This window comes from Anser brachyrhynchus (genome assembly GCF_964034855.1).
Source record: "Anser brachyrhynchus genome assembly, chromosome: 4".
NCBI lineage: Eukaryota > Metazoa > Chordata > Aves > Anseriformes > Anatidae > Anser > Anser brachyrhynchus.
In genome coordinates, this window is record NC_137698.1 from 13,465,491 (window position 1) to 13,483,368 (window position 17,878).

The 17,878-nt window shown below is 41.7% G+C and overlaps 2 protein-coding genes across 29 annotated transcripts in view; one reads left to right on the forward strand and one right to left on the reverse strand.

Moving 5' to 3' along the window:
* The window catches only part of LOC308195067 (uncharacterized protein), a 1,623,621-nt gene that overhangs the window by 1,048,486 nt on the left and 557,257 nt on the right, over window positions 1-17,878 (reverse strand). The gene's annotated exons all lie outside the window — the stretch shown is intronic.
* ADGRL3 (adhesion G protein-coupled receptor L3) overlaps window positions 1-17,878 on the forward strand; it is a 535,523-nt gene that overhangs the window by 433,952 nt on the left and 83,693 nt on the right. For 20 of the 28 annotated variants that reach the window (XM_080591834.1, XM_080591831.1, XM_080591832.1 and 17 more), the window contains 3 exons: window positions 345-530; window positions 4,278-4,316; window positions 17,154-17,337. In XM_080591834.1, the coding sequence (XP_080447960.1) occupies window positions 345-530; window positions 4,278-4,316; window positions 17,154-17,337 (409 nt within the window). The remainder of the gene's footprint in view (window positions 1-344; window positions 531-4,277; window positions 4,317-17,153; window positions 17,338-17,878) is intronic. The other 8 variants (XM_080591837.1, XM_080591813.1, XM_080591818.1 and 5 more) reach the window with 1 other exon arrangement.

Below are 17,878 nucleotides of genomic sequence, written 5' to 3' on the forward strand. Positions count from 1 at the left end.
AAGCCCTCCTTAGCATCAGCATTTCCTGGAAAGCCATGACATCTCTGGTTGCATCTGCTTCAGAGCGAAGAATTAGCAGCCTCTGAGTTCCAGTGGTGCCTTGTGAGAAAATCAGAAATGGTTGTGTTGAAGCCAGCTTGGTGGGTGACCACGTGTATCAAAAGCATGGGAATCATACTCAAATGCTGTATGTGATCAAGTCCTGAAAACCCTCATCAAAGTTTCCTTCCTGAGAATGTTACTTTGCAGGGAGCTGACTCACTTAAACCTGTGGGGCTGGGGGCCTGGAGTAATGTCATACTAACAGTTAGGGACAACCTTTTCCCCTGCTTTCTCAACTGCAGATGAAGTCGGGGGAGATGGCTGCCAATATCGCCCGAGAACTTGCGGAGCACACGAAAAACCACTTGTACGCTGGTGATATCACGTACTCTGTGTCTGCCATGGTCCAGCTGGTCAACTTGCTTGATGTGCAGCTCCGAAACCTGACTCCAGGCGGGAAGGACAGCGCTGCACGCAGCTTAAATAAGGTAAAAACAAAGGGCCTTGGGAAAGGACAGGAGGCTGAAGAAAGGTTTGGCTGTCCCTGGAGAGCTATTAGAAATCTCATTCTGAACGAGTGCCATTTTAAGGCAGCCATTCTTTCTTAGTAGACAAGAGTACCTGGCAGTTTTTCGTTTACAGTGCATTTTATTCTGCTGAGAAACGAAACAGTTGTAAATGCCAAGTGTACTGTTGGTGCTGGGAAATGTATACCTTTAGATGTGTAGATATATGTACTCCTGGTACTTCAGTGTGGTCTCAGCACTTGTGGCTCGGTATGAGAATAACTCAAGTGATACCATGGCAATTATTGTGGATTTGTGCCAACATGACTGAGACTAGACTTTTGCCCAGCGTTTCCAGTGCTGAATTGTCTGTGAAATGACATGTAATATAATCCAGAAAATTTGAGTTTTTAAAACCCTGAGATGCAGAGAGAGTCTGAGTTTCGATTTTTCATCTTGTAACATTAAAAGACACTGGATGTGAAGGTCAAATGGGCACTTTTATGCATAAATATGAACAAATAAAAGCAGATAAACATTTATTTACACTTGAGATACATTTATCAAAGTCACATTAGATGGCAGCTTATTTACGTCTAAGGTGCTTACGATGTTTTAGTATTAGAGGGCCTTTGTAATAATTACCTGTGACAGTCCAGAAGCACCTTTCTGCACGATGACTCTGTGGTTTATGTGCCCTCTGAAGAAAAAGAATTACTAGTCATTTTGTCATTTCTATATTTAAGTGCACCTGCTACATACTAAAGATGCTAGACATTGCCAATTATGGGAGAAAATATTGGCTGTGGAGTCTGTAAGAATATATTTAAAGTTGAGTTTTTCCTTGGTCCAAAGCCGCCTTCATCACCGAATCTCATGTAAATGCATGGGATAAGAATTATCTGGGACTCAGGCAGTGCATTGTGCAGGCCTGGTCATCAGAACAAAGAGAAGCTGAATCCTGTGGCTACCAGCACATGGTTATATTGGCCACCTACTTAAAATAAGACACCAGATTTTGTTCTCAGCTATGTATTTGGCTCTGACAGTTCGGGCATCCATGTAAGTGAGAACAGAATTTGGTCACAAGGGTATACAGGGAATAAATGATCCCAGCTAAGCCTGAAATTTCTTCCGTGTCTTCTGAAGAAACATATTTTTCAGGGAAATAACGTTGTCTTTCTGTTGTAAAATATTATTGTGGACTTATTCTGTTTTAAATGAGAAGGGCTTCAGGATTGTTTAAAATTACAGCCACATGGGAATTGAAGTCCTGCATATCATGTGCTTTGCATGTGCTATGAATTGGGTTGTCCTGATGCTTTTAATTAGCGCTGCTTCCAGCTATTTTATAACAATGTAGGTAATACTTGTATTAACTGTTACATCAGCATAACATTTTTGTTATAATCCAACCATGGTTTTATTTGAAATTATGGCGATATCTGACAATATGAGGTAAAACCAGCAATTAATGTCACCTACTAACGGGTTTCATGATTCTAGTCTGCTTGCTCTTCTGAGTATGTCCGAGCCATACCCAACATTTTGTCACTTCAGCTTTGCAAACACATATTTTTCATCTTTTTATATCCTACCTTCCAATATTTGTTCCGATTACACGAAATGGGGTTGTATCTTGGGGAAAGGGGGGAGTTACCGATGTCACGGGAAGGTTCGGAAAGGCAGAGCTGCTCAGCTCTGCTGTCCCTCCTGTGGTTCCCCTTGCAGATTCCCCCACCACCACCACCATCAGCTTTGCACAAGCAGCTCATACAAATCAATTGCACTCCACATTAAAATTCTGGACCGTGTGGAGTCCTGCAAAACAACGATGCGAGTCAGTGATCCAAATGACAGGCTCGGTAATTTACTTGCTCTCATTCCCCACTTAATTCTTTAGAAGAGCAACTGCTCTGTGTTCATTTAAGAATGCATGAATTCGACTTGGAAGTAGTATCGGGCAAACAAAAGGCAGCAGAGTTACTGCTCCATTTTCCCCTTCACTGATCAAGAGTATTTCCAGAAAAAAAAAAAAAAAGAAGAAAAAAAAGAAAAAAGTAATTTACAAAGAGTTTTAGTTAGTGTTGTTTAGTCAGAAAGGAGAAATAAAGTAAGCACTATCCATTAAATATTCTTTTAATCATTAAAGGAAATGTGCTGGGGATTTGCCTTCATGCTCCATCTGAAAGCATTCACCTGTGCTCTTTTGTTTTTTATTATTTTTTACAAACTAATGTACAATGAATTGAAGTAAACTGGCATAATCAGAGTTTTTAAAAGCCGTCATCTTTCAGGAGCCACTTTCCTGTCACTAAAAGCATTGTGCTTTCCCCTGGATCAGGCTTAATTAAGGTGATAATCGTTCTATAGCAGACTGGTGAGACCCCCAAGTGGATAGCTCTGTAATTTCCAGCAAGGCTTTCTTTGATCTCCATTTGTGTCTGAAAAGTCTTCATACTGGCCAAGTTTACCCAGAGAAGGTTTCTACTGTTACAAATTGATGAATTAGAAATTGAAATTAGACACTGCCTGATACCTGAGTGTACTTTGTTTGTTTCGGAGTCTCAGAACTCTTGGGTACAAATCTGGCTCTCAGCTGTCCTAATGGGATGGCACTGCTGTGAGCTGAGAGTATGTTACCCCGAATCTCCATTGACAGGCATTTCCAACTCAGGTACATCAGCAAAAAACAACCCAGCAAAACCAGTGGCTCCGAGCAGCCTGACTTTAGTTGCATTGCTGCAGAGCGGTCTCATCTCTAGCTCACTACTGCAGACAGCCTGCAAAGTCCCAGGGAGGTAAATAAGTGCCTGTTTGAATTTCATGACACATTGAAGTGCAGTTATCAGGCAGGAGGCATGCAAGTGCATATCAAAGTACAGTCTTAAATGTGGCTCCTATTAAGAAGGCGGGATTCTTTATGGAAAAGCTATTCAGCTTATAAAGTATTTAGGCCCAGTAATTACAAAGGAAAGCACAATGCAGTATAAGAGAAAACTGGAAAATTCAGTCCTAAACAAGCAGCTTAATCCAAAGAGGAGAAAATGGCCTCAACTGGAAATATTAAATCTGATTCCCATTTCCTAGTTATAAGCTTTTCAATGGCCATTTATGCATTCAGGAACTCTGGGCAATGCTCTCTCCCACAGCTTCAGGTGTGATCGCACTTGACATGCTCCAGAGCTGGCATTAAGGTGAGGTAAAGCTAGACGAGAGGCTCTGCCTTGAGTCTCAGGATGAGTCTAGGCCTGTTTATAGATATATCCTGCATACAGCTTGCTCCCTGCTTGTCCAAAGCTGGGTTATAGCTCACTATGCCATCAGCACCCTCCAGCTGCAGAGCCCACTCTCCTTTCACATAAATAACAATCATCCCCTTCCTTCCCAGCCTTGTTTGACATGAAAACTCCAAGCTGTAAGGAAAAGGTTGTCTCCCGACCACCTCCACTTTACCTAAGTGTCTCTACCATCTAACAGCTGCTCTTGCAAAGTTCTCGGTGCGTGCTTAACTGAAAAGGACTAACCTTTATTTCTGGAGCCCGTCCTTCCAGCCTTCCACTGCTGCCTAACTCTCATGCTTCCTTTGGTTTGGTTTGTTCTCAAGAGCTGTTTAAAAGAGAAATGAGGTTTTTGCATAGGCATTTTCTTCAAAAATTTTTTTCCCTTGTTCTGTCACTAACTTGTTTTTTCTATTCCGTCTTTAATCTGCTGTCTTTATGGACTCAGCTTCAGAAAAGGGAGCGCTCTTGCAGGGCCTATGTCCAGGTATTTCTTGTGTTTTTAATACACATGTCCAGTTGTTGTTTGACTGAGTGACTGTGAAGTGGTTCTTGTCTGATTTTACTATCTTTGTGGCAGCAAGTTCTAAGGTTAAGGTTACAGGATAATATGATCATTTCATTATTCATTTCCCTTCCACACTTGCCCGGTTGTTCACAGCCTTGACAAAAATGTGGGACAAAAACTCTGAACAAGAAAGTGGGGGAGAAAAAAAAAAAGAGAGAGAGAGATCTGACAAGACCCATTCAGACACTGGAATAAGCAGAGCAGTCTGGATGCATGCAATTCCAGAATGCAAAACCCTCTGCTCACAGAGGTGTCTCCAGACCACCTGGGTTTTGCTAGCAACATGTCACTCAAATAGCTGCTGCATGCAATTTCTTGTTTTTCCTTCTTCTCTTGCAAATTTAGAAACAATTCAGAATTGCGGCACTTGGCATGAGGGAGGGGGTAGAATCATAATGAAATGCAGAGTGTCCTCGCAGAGGGATGTAAGAAGGAGGAGAGTGCTGCAAACTAAATATAGGATTAGGAACATAACATCCCATAAAGTTCACCCAGCTGCGGCCTGAATTTGCAGGCTCATATTGTGTTTACATGAATGAAGTCAAGTTCCGGTGTTTTGGAAAGACCTGCCTGTAGTCTTTTCAAGAGTGGGGCGTTGGGTTATGATGTTATTTATCCTGTCACCTAGGTTTGTAGCACTTGCTCCAGTGACTTTTGTATAAAGCTGTTTGTATACTATGGGTGAGTTAATTCTGCTTTAAGAAATGTGAATGTTTTACCTCCTAATTTCTGTCTTGTGCTTATGAACTTCGATGTTAAACTTACGGATGGTTGGTCATTATTTATATGTGTATATATAACAGAGGTGTGAAAATGAAACCCACGTTTGCGGAGGGGGCTGTCAGTACCTGATTTTTTTCTGCATAGTGGAAGTTCCTACAGCTCATATTGACTTTATTTTGTGAGTGCATACTTCATTTAATCTGGAAGATTAGATGGCTTAGATTTCTAGGGCATTAAATATAAAACAGTTCACCTCTGTGCTGGTAGCCTGTCTGTCTTCCCTTTGGTCATGACGGAAAGCCATCCCTCATCTATTCCCTTCCATAAACATTAACGGATAAAGATGAGTTATGGAGTTATATGTAGCATACCTGGACTGACTTCCCTTAAGATCCAGAAGAAGGTAACTAGCATTTTAAGGAAATTTTACGCTGCAGTGCTTACTCCCAGTTTAGCTATCTTACCTACAGTTGAAACATGGTGAAGCTGGTTTGACCATGGACTGCACACCCCTGTTGGGGATATTGGATGCTACTCAACCTTGTCCTTTCCCTAGCTGCACAGGTGTACTCTGCAGGCTCATTGCAGGCTCCTGGTCTTTTTGTCTTTTTTTGAACAGTACTGAATAGTGGATTTAATATACTCTACAGAAATCTTGGCATTGATAGAATAAAACTTGAATTCTGTGTAGACTTAAGCTTACCATTAATTTCAAGGACTCCTTGCCTTTCACTTGGAAAGACTACTCCTATGTTTAAACATTAATCATTTGCCTACATCTGTAGTAGACCAAAGCTGATGAAAGCTCATTGCCTAAGCTGTTTAGTGTAAATATGAACAAAGCTGGTAAATCTATTGAAGTGGACAGTCCTGTAATGGAGGGCTTGAAGAATGAATTAGATGACCTAATTGAACCTTTCCAGCTCAGCTTTGTAATATATGGAGGTAAAATAATGTATTTAGACATATTTTCATACAGTATGTTTCCATTTGGAAAATCATGTCGCTGAAGTCAGCAAAAAATCTTGTGAGGGAGTGTTTGTCTGTCATAGCAATTAAATGTGACTGCAGGTATTCCTGTTACAGGCCACTTATGCTTTACCAGGCAGTGAAATGTCTGGGCTGGCAAAGACAACTTAGCAATAATTTTTCAACAGATCTTAAATGGGGAAGTCCCAGATCTTGTGAAGTCAATGGGAGGTGGATACTCCGTGGAAATATGCCACCGATGGCAGAGAAATGTAGTTTTCAGCCTTGCTGACATGACCTCCTTTTGCTGATCCCTTTGTCATGAAGAGCATCCACAGCTGTGCTCCCTAGGCAGAGGAAAACACTGTACAAAGTCTATGTGAGAGATGTTCAGTAACTATAAAAATCAAATGTGCAATTGAAAACAGGTGAATTTGTGGGAAAGGGAGGGTAACCTGAGAAGATAATAATTACTAATATCAGTCTTAGTGGTTTCTTTGGGCTGACAAAACCTAAGTGGTTATGACAGAGCCCCTGTGTCAGCTGAGGTGTAAAGTCCTATAGAGTCCAAAATAAATGAATAATACAAATAAATGTGTAAAACGGAACTGGAAATTTTCTGAGTTATTCAAAGATGAGACGGTGGGGATGCAGTATCAGATTACCATCTTATTTTTCTGGGTAATGTAATAATTAAAACAAGCATTGATTTGATATGTCTGTAAAATGCCACAATATTTACTGAGTTATAAGTTCAGGGATTTTATTTAGTGAAGACAGAGATTATGGATGCTCCTCTTTTAGTTGCATATGTGGTAGATGATCTCTTTTCTCTCAAAAATCCAACAAGAGCCAATCCGATGGGTGATATGATAAATACATGTTAATATAATGACCAGACAACAGCTTGGGGGTTTGCCAATCGCCATGATGTTTAAGAAACTGCAACATAAATTTTAATTTGTGATAGTAGGAGTCACCTAGGTGGGCTGAGCTTACAGAGGTGGATGTCCAACAGGGATGGGGTGAGTGGACTTGGAAGGGTTCTCCATCGGCTAAGGAGAGCTTGGAGCAGGTGACTGGCTTTTCAGTGGCTGAAGATCTCTGCACCAATTCCCCTTGGAGCTGCACCTCCCTGCATTACTCAGGCCCACCTTTCTGCAGTGCACTGTTCTTGGCACTCTATTTTGGGAATGGAAGGAAAAAGTCTTTGTGCAGGAGAGTGAGTCACAATGGGTGACACACTTGGTGAGTGTAGCCTCATTTGGTGACTGATGTGTGACATAAGCTGGCCAGAATTTTCTGGATTTTTTTTTTAGAACTTACTCATTTTCCGAAGGTGTTTCTCCTTATAGTGAAGCTCTGGAGTTGTAGGAAACTCTAAACATTTGTCTACTGAGAACTGTGAAACTGGGTTTGGTGTCACAGATTTTTTCCGTGCCCTTCAGCAAGTGACACATGCTCACTGTTTCTCAGCTTCTCAGCCCCTTCCCACGTGAAACTGTGTGCTGCATTTGAGATGCAGATCTCAGAGGGCAAAAACTTCCCAGGGGGGTCCCATTATTCTTTTTTTTATTTTTTTTTTTTTAAGCCAGTCTCAGTTGCTTCAAAGCTGGAGGATGGTGAATACAATAGATAGACAGAGTGGCTGTTCTGTGGGAGGTGTGGAAGGAAGCAGCAGAGTGTTGCTTTTGCAGCATTTTCCTGGCTTAACAGCATTTTCTGCTCTGGTTCCTGCTATCCTCTGGGCTGTCCTGTAAACCAGTTTGCCCTGTTTTGTAATTCGGAGCTTATCTGTACGCTAAATGGAGAATATGGAGGTGCCACCTGCTCCATGAGGACCCCAAGAGCTTCTGGGTGCAGGTGTCATTGCAGCCACCAGTGAGGCCAGTGTTGAGACCCTGGCAGGGTCCAGGTAGCAGATGGCAGCAGGTGGTTGCAGTCAGACTCAGCCTTCCAGTTCTCCTGGAAGTTTTCTGAACACTTCACACTTGTAACACGGAATTGGAATTGCTGTACTAAGCAAAAATGAAAGGCTTTCCCCCAGGGGATTCAAGCCATTAAGTTTAGGACTGAGTAAAAGAAGAGACTTTTTTTTTTTCTTTTCAAACCCAGCAGCTCTTGGTAGATAAAAGGTATGTCTGGGACTTTGCCAGTAATATTTAAAGTGGATTAATTCTTTTTTTTCTCCTTCTTGCTTGCTTGCTCAGTTGGCTCAAACTTCTGTGAGGATGAAACGAAAGAAACTTGTAGCTCTTGAGACGGAGAGTAAATTGAATTACGCCACGTTTAGCTGTGTTCTTGTTGTGCCTGCAACAAGAAAGACTCTAACCTCCATTTATAGAGAAAGGGGCAAATTAATGAGGATTTTCGAGTTCCTTGTTTGGTCACTTAATTGGCTGTATGACAAAGAGCTCCGCGGTGCGTGTCAAACAACTTTCAGAGTCCTCTAATGATTCGTGCCTTGCTCAACTCCTGATGCTGTTCTGCGTGGCCTGTCAGGAGAGGTATCGTTGTTAAAGTGGCTGGAATAAATTGGTTAGCAGTGTGCATACAATGTAGGATATTAGCTATAGCTATGGGGAGTACTTTCAGCAGCTTTTTCAAGATATCTAGATGTTTGCCCATAAGCATCAAAGTGCCCCAAACTTTCATTTAATATAATTAAAAGGACATCTGAAAGAAGTGTGACTCACAGCAGGGTTCTGTGGTTTGGTAGCCCTTTGTTAAAACTCTGTGAACTTAATATACTTCACAGCTTGATAAACCTGCACTTGATTTGTGTCAGTAAGAGCAAAAATATAAATCCCCACCCCGCATGTTTCTGCTGCACTGAGCCTGTTGTTAGGGGAGAGGAGGATCAAAGCCGCAGCCTTGGGTTTGTCGCTGGAATCCCAAATTCTTCACATAAATATTAAAAAGGAATGTGACCACATGTTCCTCTACCTACAACGAAGCTACATATGTGAAGATACTGTCACATGTAACACAGCAAAACTGAAAAAAAAAAAATAACCTAACGTTTTCTGTGTTACCGTGTGCTTACTTTCTGCTTTAGGCTGAGTCAGCCCTTAAATCTGGTGGCACAGAAAAAAGTCTCAATACGAGTTACTGTAGAGGCCAGTGGGAGATGTCCCTTTTATTTGGACCACTGGGAGAAAAGAAGAATCTCATGGACACCCTAGGAGTTCCCTTGAAGGCTATGGATATTCCATCAAAACAGCACTTATTGTTTGCAAGCCATTTTCTTTTTTTTCTACATCTTTGCTCACTTCCCCTGTGTAATTATTCTAGCAGTTGCTTGTATAGTCTCAAATCCCAAACAGTAGGGCAGCAAATACAGATGATTCATAAATGCAGTTTTCAGCTTATTCTGCAGGGAAGATCTCATTAGATGAAATAGATCATATGTTATTTCCTTCTTCCCAATCAATTGCTTTTATTTCAGTCCTACATATGCCTTCTGACCTTAAAATATTCTTCCTCATATACTAAGCAAAGTAAAAAACCATACCCTGTAATTTGTAACCTTCTTTTATTTCTTACATCTCCTATTTTTTTTGTGCTCCCACTAGGAGATTACTGGTAGTTCAAGGCCAAGATTGCAAACCTTGCATGCCTAGTGCAAGACCATTAATTCCATAAGAAAGCTTTTGTAGATGGCCTAATTGTAATAAAGGTCAGTACCTTTATTCCCACTGCAGTGAGTTCTCAGCGCCGCAGAAATTCAGGCTCTTTCTGATTTGGTACAATTCCTGTGCCTGGAGCAGACACATTTTCTGTAGCATTTAGAAGAGGAGATTGCATACAAGAGGAGATTGAAAACCTATACCCTGAATCTATGGAGTCATTTTGGAAATTCCTCTGCAAGGCCAGTTGAAGATCTCTACTTGCCTTCACCATGAGTGGTAATCATGGGTTTTGGTTCAGTTCACCAAAACTGATACCATCAGTTGCCAGTCACCTGCTCTGGTATTAGACGTAGACTGGTGTTTCCGGGTTAGTTTTGAAGGCAGATGTGGAAATTAGCAGTAGGTATTCTAGTGATTTTTATTTTTAACCACAGTTCAGATAGATTCAATCTAAATATGTGTCTATCCATTTCAGTGAATATTATCGTTGTTTTCTGATGACCAAATTGCTTTGCAAAAAGCCTTAGACACTGGCTGGGCTTCCCTGTAAGAAATTGTCTCCAGTGTGCTTACTTATGCTTTGACCAGAGACTAATTTTAATTTGGAATTAGTAAATGACAAGAAGAAAAAAACATGCAAGGGTGAAGAGCCTTCTCAGACATATTTGAATGCACATCTCAGCTAAGAAACAGGATGTAATGCCATCATATAGCCAAAAAGACGCTTTTCTTGTTTAGGGAACTGAGGAAATAACGTGTACATCTATTTTTGACTTAAGTCCTACATAGCAGAATACTGTTTCGGTATGATTGGTGACCCTGTTGTAGAGGGATTGGGATGCCATTCTGAAGTCCATCATTTCATGAGCTGGTCCCTTTCAGTGCAATTACCTTGCCAGAACCAGCTCTCCTTGCATGCCCAAATCCAGGCTTTCATCCCCATCCTCTTATCTGGAGTGCCCATTTTGGCTATACTGGGTATATTCAGAGTTAATGGGAGCTTCTCTTGTACTGGTACTTTTTAGGGCCAGAGGCAACAATTGCACAACTTCCAGCAGAACTTGTCTTCAGTATCATCGGTTGTGCCTTTAACTCAATTAGTTTGGAGTCTTGCAAATATCGATAGCTTTAAAAAAGGGTTTATTTTGGCACCGGGTGTTTCATATGAATACAGACAAAAATGAGCTATTCTTGAGCAAGGAGGCAGGTAAGCTCTTTTAAAGTACTGCTAGTTTCTAGTAGAAAGAGGGAAAAAAGAGCACAATATTGCAATCATTGAACCATATCCGCATTTCAGTGTGTCTGCTCTCTGAAGTGTTTTTCATTTTCACTGTGCACTTTAGACCTGAAAGGGTTTTCGTGCTTTTTTTCTCCACCGATTTACCATAAAATCTCAAGCTGCTATTAAAAAGTGGGCTAATAACGTTTTTTGCATGCTTTGAATAAAGATGATGATGCACTTGTTTTGGAGTAGTACCCAGAGGCCTCAAACAGGACCAGAACCTCAAACTGTAAGCACAGACAAAGGCTGCATCTATGTGATTGCCCTCTATGGTCTTAGCACCACTGTTCTAGGAAAGAGTGAGCAAACCTTTCTTAGCAAAGCTGTACCAACAAACACCTTTTGTACAGGGGCAGCTGTACAAGCACTGCTTTTTTTCATGCACCAGCCATGATTTCAGTCTATCAATGTAAAGCACAGCTTTGTTGATGTAGCTCCTTCTGTACTAATTTTTGAAAGTGCATTGCATCAAGTATTCCTGTTAGGTCAAGGAAGACGAGTGTTAGCAGTGTGAGGTAGGGCTTTATAAATTATAAAAAGCACATAGTTTTAGTAGAAATGTCATTGCAAAAGTGGTACTTTAATGCCATATGCCACTGTCCTTATTCACCCAGTGCTGCTATAGGATCTTAGACTTTGATATAAGGTGCATGCAAAATAATTTATACTGTTTTCAGTCTCATCTTAAGGAGGTGCTGTTTTGTAAGGAAGGACAACCCGTGAATTTGAAAATTACTGAGCAGAGGCGCTCAACCAGCGTTCCCTGTAGGGCTTGCTGGTATTCACTTGGCACGAAGCAATATTTTCTCACACACCCTTGAAAATGTACTCCAGTCCTAAATTCATTGGGGTTTCCGTTCTTCCATCAGCTGCTCAGTGAAAGGCTAAAATGAACTATAAACATTTAGGAACTAACACCTTTAGGACCTAGCACCGGGAGAGTTGCTGGTTTTCTAAGGTTACGATTGCTGTGCTTAAGCACGGCACAATGAGCTCTGGTCCAAAATTGGCAATGAGATTAGCAGGTCTGACATCTCTTGGTAATTTCGAGGTTCAATTCCCAGTTGAAGCCAGATTTTACATTACAGTCTACTTTTGTCAAACAGCAATGCTTTAGGTGTTGTTATGGTGAGAGATAAACAAATGGATGTGGTATCACTGGGTATGTACTATCCTGTAGGTTTAAACTATGTGTCACATAGATATTCTTGCCAGGCATTTCTAGAGGGGGAGAAGATAAAAATGAATCAACACACAAAATTCAGTTTTACGGAATGAAGCAGCTGTCACAGAGGAAATCAATGGGACATATATGATCAGCCTTTTAGTAATGTGTGATTACTGTAAGACTCCTAATTAGTTGCCCTTTTGACAATACATCTTTTAATACCAATTTATAAGTGTTTGAGAAGGCTGTTTTACATTTTGTTTCTGTTTTGTAACCTCAGGACAAAATCAAGAAACTATGAGCATATGCCCTTATTTGGGAAAAAAAAAATCTCCCTCTGCAATTTATTAACATTTATTTACATAGAATGTATACTCTGTGATGCTGTATAGCCACATAGTGAAAGGAATCACCATCCTGGGATTTATCTTCCGCACTTGGCATTGCTCTTCTCTTAATGTCCAGTTGAAGCCACTGTTGGAGACAGAATATTAGACTCACTGAACCTGTCATCAGACCCAGAATGGTTGTTCTGTATGGGCTTGCATTAAGAGGGTTTAGCATTCAGTGAAAGTATAGGTACCCTGTTACCGTAGTCAGCATACAGCTACACCTACAGATCTCAGGATAAAAACACAGATGGGAAGTCTTCTTTCTTGGTGCTCTTTTTCCCTCATTTCTTCATACTTTAAGGCTGCAAACAAGCAAGCTATGCCTTTTGAAAGCACTCCCTTGATGTCATTTAAGTTACTTTTGTCCTTCTCCCTGGGCATATATGTGCGTATGCTGTTCATTCTTAAAGCCTCTGCAACCTTGGCATTGGTTTTGTGCTGTGCTGTAGGGGATGTAGAGTTATGTTGGAGTCCATGAGGCTCACAAGAGTGCTTTGGCTCACTTGGAAGTTGTTCGCCTAGTTGAGCTGCTTTTGGAAGAGGAGTAAGGCAGGGGAGAGAAGGAAAATACAACAGTGGAATACCTTCAGCTTGGGAAGCAGGGACAAGGTCTTCAGTAAAGTAAACATGCAGAACCCTTAAATAGGTTTTGGGTCCTTCGGGGACAGGATTAAACTCACGTGTCTTTGGGCACCTACATGAAGATGATAATTCCTTCTACTTTGACTGGGAAGAGACACTAGAGAGCTTCTGGGCTCCTGACTTGGCTGTGTGTTAAATTTTTGAAGTGAGGTGGGATGAAACTGGGTCAAAACTTCCTTAGCTCCCTCTGAAAATACCCATCTTTATCAGCATCACCAAGAGTCTCAGGTAAAACCCAACAAGTCATCAGCTCACTAGCAGACCTGTCTCATGCCTTCTTCATTTCAAAGGTCATCTGTCAGGGCTAACCCTTCTGCTGGTCACTGAGAGGCTTTGCTGGAAGATTGGCACTGCTGCTCCTATGCTGGAGCTTCATCAGACCACAAAGTCATTGGAGTTGGTGCCAAACCCACCTAAACCACAGTGTCTCAGCTTAAATGCAAAGACACAGGCAAGTATTTGTCCCATGTGCCTGACTTTCCACAGTTCCTGGTTCCCTGCCCAACTTTTCCCAGTTGGCATCTCTGTCTCAAGAGACACTGTTGCTTTAACAGCTGTTTTGTTTCATTTAAACACCTACCTCAGCTCATGTCCAAAATGCAAACATTTCATTAGCACCTCATCTCCTTAGCTTCAGCCTGCAGCACTCAGCCATAATGAAGTGCTGCACTCAGAAATATAATGCGGGGAACACTTGATTAATGCACTGAGGCAGGTGAGGGGATTGACCCTCTGGGAAAAGCTGTGGACTAAATTCATCTTGGTTGTAATGCCAGTGATGACAGTCTACCAGCTTCACTCAGATCTGTGTTAAGGACCCGAACCAAAGTCCTTGGAAATCTTTCCAGGGTTTTAGCGTCAGACCCAGGATCCAAAGTGATAGGACATAGCTGGTTTCAAGTTAGTCATTTCTAGAGGATGCTCAGCATCACCATGTCCATTGGATGGAGAGCACACATTTTGCAGGAGGAATCAAACCGAGGTTCTCTGTCAAGCTTTGTATGTATACATGCACACATGCTTTGTTAATAAATAAATAAATAAATAATAGCTAAATTATTTTTTCTGGGGAAATAATTTTGCAGCATATGTTTAACCATAACACAAATATTTAATCATCTGTTTCATATTTAGACAAATAAGCATTACCTTTCCATCCACAGCCAGCAGCTAGATCTGCTGCAAAGACTATTTCCACCACTCAGTTATTGATGAAAGCATATTGTTTTAGCAGAGATTTAAAAACACTGTTAGCAGCTGAGCTAAATAGAAGTAAGGCAAATTGTAGTCTGCACAGTAATATTGAAAGGTGAGAAAAATCCTTATTTTCTGCTTTCCAGGAATATAAGATCTTTGCGAGAAAACTCCATGTTGTGTAGAGCCAGCACAGCAAAATAGTTGATTTTTTTGGTCACTGTGAAAGAATAACACCTCCTTTTTGCCTGCAAGGAGATAAGCTACCGAAGTAAACTATAGAATTTTATTAAGAGCTACAGCGATTAGGCTTCAAGATTTTAAAACACTGAAAAAAAAACACACTTAAAACGCAATGTTTTTTTAGTATTTCTTTTTGGCCATTGAAGTTAACCTGTTTTTTCTGTGCACACACCACATTTGTTAAGATGACTTTTAGACTACTTAGGAAAATTAGTTTAATAATTAGTTTAAGAAATTGATGTATGGTTAGTAATTTCTACTTAACAGCAAATGAGAACGGGATCCCAGCTCTGAAATGTAAAAGCTTGACAACAAAAAGATTTTTGCAGTAGCAATAAAGGAAGAGATTTTCCGCCATTTTAGTTTGCTTCAGTGATGGAAGCATTGGCTACTCTATACTTTGGAAACCAAGCTGTGAGGCTCAGGAGAAATGTTGTCTGTTAATCATGGGACCAGGGCAGTAGCTTCCAGGGAGGGGAAGATCTGCTAAAGGTAAAGGAGAGATTTGGCACAAAAGCAACTGAGTTAAGTTGTCATTAATTAGGTTGGAGAGTAGGGGCTTTTTACTGTCAGGGGTGCCCGATTCTGCCTCTGTTTTCCAACAGGAGCTGTGGTGATATGAGAAACCATCCAACTTGAAGGACATTTAAGTTTATGATACACATGGCATTATCTAAGTGAAACGTCTTTGCTGGGATTAAAAGCACTAGCAGTGGCAGGTCTAGATGTCCTTGCTTCTCCTTTAACCTTGTTGTAATTGAAAATTCTTGAAGGTCACGTGGATATAACAATAAAATCCAATTCTGGTTCAATGTGGTTTTATTCTCCCATTGTATCTGACTGTGACTGGTGAGGTGACATCAACATGCCTTGCACTGAGAATCACAGAATCATTAAGGTTGGAAAAGACCTCCAAGATCATCTGGTCCAACCATCCCCCTACCACCAATGTCACCCACTAAACCATGTCCCTAAGCACCACGTCCAACCTTTCCTTAAACACCCCCAGGGACGGTGACTCCACCACCTCCCCGGGCAACCCATCCCAATGCCTGACTGCTCTTTCTGAGAAGAAATGTCTCCTAATTCCCAACCTGAACCTCCCCTGGTGCAACTTGAGGCCATTCCCTCTAGTCCTATCACTAGTTATCTGCAAGAAGGGGCTAATCCCCAGCTCCCCACACCTTCCTTTCAGGTAGTTGGAGAGAGCAATGAGGCATTTGTGCCATGTGTTGCTGTTGTAATGCTCTTCCTTAGCGTTCTGCTGGAGAACAGGCCGTGCTGTAACCTCTTTTCACACATCACATTGTGGGTGTGTTTCGAAACAGTCAGGAGTAAATACTGAAGTATTTTCATTAAAGTGAGCCATGGAGTGTACTTTAGGCTTGCAACATGTAGAAATCCCATGGGACTGTCTTTGCTTTGAAGATCAGAGGTATGGGTTTGATGACTACACTTTCAACATGCAGAAAATTGTTGAGAATGGCAACTTAATCTCAAAGGGAAGGTTGGATTCTGTAGTCAGTGATAGCTGGAGGTGTTTCTTTGTGGGGCAGGCCTGTCTCATAGCTAGACACTAACCAGCAGAAGAAAACACTGTCAAAGTATATTATTTATCTCCGCACTATCAGTTTCACCAGCTGGTGCGGCTGGTCTCATTAAAAAGCCTTGCCTGGAAGACAGTTGAGTCAGTTCTGGTTAGTTACTAAGCAGAGGTTTAAGGCTGAACGAAACCTTCAGGTTGGGTAGGCCTCTAGTGCTGTAATTTAGCGATCACAAGGCCAGCATGGTTCCGTGTGACCCTGGATGTGCTTCTAGATTAACCTGTGGGAAGCTATCCATGGGAAAGCTCTTTGCGCAGGGTAGCCCGGGGCGTAAGGTGCACCACAGGAGGTCCTGAAGTTGTTACTGTGGGGCTGGCTCCTTCCTGAATGGAGCAATTTGAAATGTCACGGCTTATCAAAATCTCCGTGGGGGCACCTGCTGGTTCTCTGGATGAAGCGGTGTAACTCAACTATCTCTGCATCGCCGTGACAGCCTGACAGAGGTTATGTGGTGGGAAGTGTTCTGTATGGAGCCTAACCCTTGCAGATAGTTACTGAATAGCTTCCATGGGTGCCCCAGCCCTGCTTCCAAATTCTGGTGCAGCCGATAGCAGCAACCTGCTTCACAAATGGGTTTTGAAATATATTTTTGTGCATGTTTCCTTAGGGATTTCCCCATCCCCACTCTGTCACCCCTGGCTCTTAATTCCTTCTTAATCTGAGCACAGAGCTGATGAACACAGAAGCACTATTCCCAACCTGCATTAGAATAAAATCAAGACCTCTCCCTCTCCTGTCTAATGCAATAAATGTTAACTAACTCCATTTTAGGCTGCCCCGATGGTCAGGGAGAGGAAATGTTGCCCTGCCCCTATAAACTAATGTGTGTGGAGGAGGGAGTGCATGTCAGAGGTCTCGACTTTAGGTTCGCTAAAGTCCTTTCTTACTCAGTTCCTCTCCCTTGCAGGCCATGGTGGAGACGGTGAACAACCTCCTGCAGCCACAGGCTCTGAATGCATGGAGGGACCTGAATGCAAGTGAACAGCAGCGCGCAGCCACCAAGTTACTCGACACCGTGGAGGATAGTGCCTTTGTGCTGGCCGATAACCTGCTGAAGACGGACATCGTCCGGGAAAACACCGACAATATCCGTAAGAAGCAGAGCCCATAAATACTGAGAGCAGCCAGAAGGAGAGTAAGGGCTGGGGAGCCTGGCTTCTGTCTTGGCCATACATTAACTGGAGAGCAATCTGTTAGATGTGGCTTGGCATTTTGTCTGAAAGACTTAGAAGTCTTTACAAAAGAGCCTAAAGGAATAAGGCAACTCTCTACCCTTGAAATCCCATGGAAAATGAACACCTAAACTGCCTTTATTACTCCTGGCTTTAAGTGCAAAATATCTGCTAGGGCAATGAGAGCATCGCTTCAAAGGGAGATGGTTCATTGTAATGCAATTGTGTTTCATTTCATACAAATTTGTGTCTTTATTTGGCTGATTGTTGATTTTAATTAAAAAACAAGCATGATGGAAAGCACCAGCACTCCCACTGTGCATATGTAAAATGAGAACAACTCTTCTTTCTTTTTCTATGAATACAGATCCTGAGCACTGATAACATTTACAGAAAGTACCAATCGCCAGTGGCAAAGAAGTAACATTTTCAGATTTTCATTTTAACCATTGTCCTTAAT